This window comes from Aureococcus anophagefferens (assembly GCF_000186865.1).
Source record: "Aureococcus anophagefferens unplaced genomic scaffold AURANscaffold_55, whole genome shotgun sequence".
Taxonomy (NCBI): Eukaryota; class Pelagophyceae; order Pelagomonadales; family Pelagomonadaceae; genus Aureococcus; species Aureococcus anophagefferens.
Genome location: NW_008705608.1, coordinates 81,441 through 86,025, shown reverse-complemented (window position 1 = coordinate 86,025; position 4,585 = coordinate 81,441). Strand labels below are relative to the sequence as shown.

General features: G+C 69.6%; 2 protein-coding genes across 2 annotated transcripts; one reads left to right on the top strand and one right to left on the bottom strand.

Moving 5' to 3' along the window:
* Window positions 1-193: 193 nt before the first annotated feature.
* Window positions 194-1,649, bottom strand: AURANDRAFT_67902 (hypothetical protein; the record flags this gene model as incomplete). Its single annotated transcript, XM_009043466.1, has 2 exons — window positions 194-623; window positions 793-1,649. The coding sequence occupies 2 exons, from the start codon at window positions 1,647-1,649 to the stop codon at window positions 194-196; spliced, it is 1,287 nt and encodes a 428-aa protein (XP_009041714.1).
* A 2,339-nt stretch (window positions 1,650-3,988) lies between these two features.
* On the top strand, window positions 3,989-4,537 carry AURANDRAFT_13618 (hypothetical protein; the record flags this gene model as incomplete). The annotated part of the gene is made up of 1 exon (XM_009043487.1): window positions 3,989-4,537. A coding segment is annotated over one exon (549 nt), but the record flags the coding sequence as incomplete, so codon positions are not given.
* Between the last annotated feature and the right edge of the window lie 48 nt (window positions 4,538-4,585).

Genomic DNA, 4,585 nt, shown 5'->3' with positions numbered 1-4,585 from the left:
GGCCGGCGCCTGGGGCGACTCCAGCGACGACGACACGTGCTGAGCGGCGCGCCACCCCTGTATTAGTTTAAGACATGCTATCCGCTTCCCCCAGCCTGAGCTCGAGTTTGCGCGTCCGCGCGCGGGGCCGGCGCCTTCTCCCGCATCACACGACATGCTATCCGTCCTACTAAGTGTGACTCGGAACCTCGCGCTAACCGTCGACGTCACAGGGCAGGCGCATGAGGTCCCAGGGCGTGTCGGGCAGGGTCGAGTGGCGCCGGCCCTCGTGGAGCTCGCCCGCCCGGTACTGCTCGTTGTAGTAGTCCACGACGAGGACCCGGTCCGGGAGGCGCCGCGAGAGCGCCTCCGACACGTCGGCGCAATCGCAGAACGTCAGGTCGAGATACGTCAGCGTCGGCGACGCCGCGGCCAGGTCGACGACGGCGTCCGTGAGCGCCTTGCAGCCGGCGACGTTGAGGCACTGGAGCGGGCACGACTCGAGGACCGCTCGCACGCCGCCGTCGGACGCCGCGGACCAGTCGACCTCGAGCCGCTCGAGCCGCGGGCTCTCCGCCGCGAGCGTCCTCAAGGTCTCGTCGCCGATGCCGGGGCAACGGCTCAGGCAGACGACGCGCAGGTGCCTTTTCTGTCGGAGCGCGGCCGCGGTGAGCCAGTCGGCCGCATCGATGAAGACGCGCGCGTGGAGGGCCTCGAGTCGGGGGCACCGCGAAGCGACGGCGGCCCAAACGCCGGCGGGAATGTTGTCGCACCAGCTCACGACCAGGCACTCCAGCGGCAGGTCGGGGAGACCGGGTGAGGTCGAGCGTCTCGGGCATCGAGGCGAGGGCGGCAGTCCCGGGCTTGAAATCCAGCGAGCCGAAGGCGTCTTCGATGGTCTGGCGGTCGACGCCGCCGCACTCGGACACGTCGACGTGCCGGAACTGGCCACCGCGCCCCTCGAGGAGCGCGTCGATGGCTTCGGAGGACAGGTTCGTCATGCCGACGTCGAGATGCGTCAATTTCGGCAGCGGCTCGAGCCCCGCCGACGAGTCCTTTGAAATGTCGCCGCACGACCGCAGCGAGAGCCGCTCGAGGGACGCGCCGAAGGCCTCGACGACGGCATCGACGGAGGAAAAGGTGATGGCGGCCCCGCTCAGGTCGAGCTCGGCGAGGCGCGCGCGCGAGGCCGCGATCTGGAAGACGGCGCCGACGCCCACGCCGATCCAGCCGAGCCGCAGCGTGCGGAGCGTGGAACACCCGGCGATGTGCAGGAACGAACACCATTTGATCTGCGAGTCGCAGAGGTCAAGCTCCGTGAGGCCGGCGCCCAGCAAGCGATCCGTCGCCGCCTCGATCTGCTCGACGCCGACGGCGCCGCGGAAGCCGCGCAGCTCCAGCGACGCCGGCGGAGCGAGGGAGGCGACGCCGTCCCAGCCGTGTTCCTTATCTTCCTCGCGCAGGCCCACGACGACGCGCCGCAGATCTGAGGCGACGATCTTAGAGAGCAGCCGCGGGCTCGCGCGACCGCGCAGGGCCGCGAGCAGCCCCTCGCGGATCTCCGTCGGCAGCGACCGCAGCCATGCGTGCTCGTCGCCTTCGATCCACGCATCCTCCTCCAGGAGCGAGTCCGCGATGCAGCGCGTGCAGAGCTCGACGAGGGGGCGCATTCCTGTGCTCCGGCGTCGGGAAGGGCTGCCAGCTTGAAGACGCGTTGACGCTCAACATTACCCTAAATCGAGACCAGCTCAAATATGACTCAGGGCTCGGACGCGGATATCAGCGCATCAGAGCGCGCCTTTCTCGACCAGATTCGGGCTTTCCACGCGTCGGGCGGCGACCTCGATGAAGTCGTTCGAGCGGAACTCCTGCGCGAAGCTGGGGAGAAGCGCGTGCGCATCGTAATAGGACAGGAAGATGATGATGACATGCATTTGGAAATCCGTAGTGCGCCGCGCCTCTGGCACGCCGCGCGCGCGGGTTGGTGCATGACCATGAACTGGCTCATCGCACATGGCGCCGACGTTAACTGCTGCGACTTAAGATTTGGTTTCGCGCCTTTGACTCTCGCAGCCGCCACAAATCAACACGACCAAGCAGTCATCCTATTAGACGCCGGCGCTCGCGTAGACAGCAGCTCTAGAGTTCAGCGTACCGCGCTTCATTTCGCTGCCATTAACGACAATATCGGAATGGTCAAGCTTTTGCTAAGCCGAGGCGCACCGCTCGACGTTCGCGATAAGTACGGAAAAGATCCAGAGACCGACGCTCGCGGCCATTGGGAGCTCGTCGACTTCCTCGCCGCTGTGCGCGAAGCCGGTGGCTGGCGTCCGTACGTCGACGCGCCGCGCCAGGAACTGCTCGCGCTCCGACGGGAGCTGCCGTCGCTCCGGGAACGCGGCCTCGCGACGTCGTCGTCGAGCGTGCCCCTCCACGAGCGCCTCTTCGTCAAGGCGCCCGAGGATGTGTTCCAGCACACGATCGCGTACTGGCGCGCGCCTCGCGATCTCTAACGCAAAATCCCCTCAATTAGACATCCACGCGCGATCGCGGCCGCGGGCCTCGGAGAGCTCGACGCCGCGGCGAGCGCGTCGCTCCTCGTCAAAGACCCCAGCGAGACAGTAGCTACATACTACGAACATCGTCTGTCGCTCCCGTGGAGGACCCGCCGCGTCGCGTGCGCGGCGGCGCCGGCGCACGCGTACTCGAGCGTCGTCGCCCAGAGCGCGTCGAGCTTGCCGTCGCACACGAGCGAAACGCCCGTGCGCGCCCGCACGTCGGCGACGCGCCGCTCGAAGCTGAGGAGCGCGCGCGCGTAGAGGACGAGGTCCTTGGCCGTGATCCGCGCGAGCGCGTCTCGCTGCGCCGGCGCGAGGCTGGCCGCGGTGACGTTCTGGAGCTTTCGGATCTTGCCGTGCGTCGCGCGGCGCGCCGGCGCGTCGACGCCGCAGCCGCAGTGCGCCGGCACGCGGCCCGTCGTCGCGTGCGCCAGAGCGCAGAGCGACTCCGCGTGCAGCTCGACGAGACCGACGAAATAGAACTCGTCGTCGAGGAATTTCACAGCCTTGTCGATGGTCATCCGCGCGGCGACGCCGCCGGCGCCGCGCGCGTTGCCGTTGCCCGCGACGAAACGGTACTGGACGTTCGTGGGATCGTAGCAGCCGTACGACGTGTCCGACGGAAAGTGCGCCGCCCACTCGTCCAAGCCGCCCGTCGGCGCGCGCGGCCGGCCCGGGTCGCGGTTCGGGAAGCGGCCGCGGCCCTTGCGGCGCCGCAGCTGGAACTTGCAGTAGAGGAACTGCGACAGCGCCAGCGAGAGAGGGAAGCGCAGCATCGTCACGAGGCCGCCGCCGGCGCCGAGCCGCTCCCGCGTGAGCCGGCTCCAGGCCGCCGACTCCGCGCTGCCGAGCAGCGTCGTCCCCTTGGGCAGGACCGACGGCGCCGCGTTCATCGACGAGCCGCCGGCCGCGCGCGGGATGTGGACGAAGACGAGGCGCGGCGGCGCGGCGACGGCGCCCGGCTGCAGCGTGCCTTCCCGGAGGATGTGGTCCGCGCCCGACGGCGCGCACGGTCGCAGCAATGCGAGGAGGACGAGTGCTAGGTTTTGCATCGCATCGCGGTGGTGGTCAGCGCGCACGGATCGACGCCATTTCGTCAACACGCATCGTTGCTCACGTTGAGCCTCGAGGCCTCGCGAGCTCTCGATCTCGACCGATTCTCGACGTTGGCGTATGGGCGCCGCCGTTGCGCTCTGATCCCCATGAGCACCCCCCAGAAAACGGACCCGCTCCCCTCGCCGCCGCGCGAGCCCCACGACCGCTGGATGGAGGAGGCCTTCCCTCCGACGCCCGCGCCGCCGCCGCCGGCCGACGACGACGACGCGCAGGCGCCGACGCCGGTGACGGTCTGCGTGCGCCTGCGGCCCGCGGGCGGCGCGGACGGCGATTTGGCCTGGCGCGCGGCCGAGGACGAGCTCGTGCAGCTGGCGGGCAAGGGCGCGGGCGAGCGCTACCGCTTCGACCACGTCTGCGACGCCGACGCGCACACGACGGAGGTCTACGACCACGCCTGCCGGTCCATCGTCGGCGACCTCGTCTGCGGCCGGAGCGGCACGCTCCTCGCGTACGGCCAGACGGCGTCGGGCAAGACGCACACGATGCAGGGCTTCATGCGCCTCGCGTGCGAGCAGATCTTCGAGGCCGAGGGCGAGACGACGGTGTCCTGCGTCTACCTCGAGGTCTACAACGAGGCCGTGCGCGACCTGCTGAACCCCGAGTCGGCCGTCGCGCTCCGCGAGGAGAAGCACCGGGGCGTCTACGTCGCCGGCGCGCACCGCGTCGTCATCCGCGACCCCAACGAGCTCGACGCGCTGCTGAAGCGCGGCGAAAAGCGGCGGCGCATCGGCAAGACGCGCATGAACTCGCGGAGCTCGCGGAGCCACGCGGTGCTCCAACTCCACGTGGCGACGGACGTCCGCGGCGTCGTGTTCTCGGCCACGCTCAGCCTCGTGGACCTCGCCGGGTCGGAGAAGCCCCGGCGGTCCCGGGCCGAGCACCCGAGCCGGAGCCAGCGCGCGAACTTCGCGGAGGGCGTCATGATCAACAAG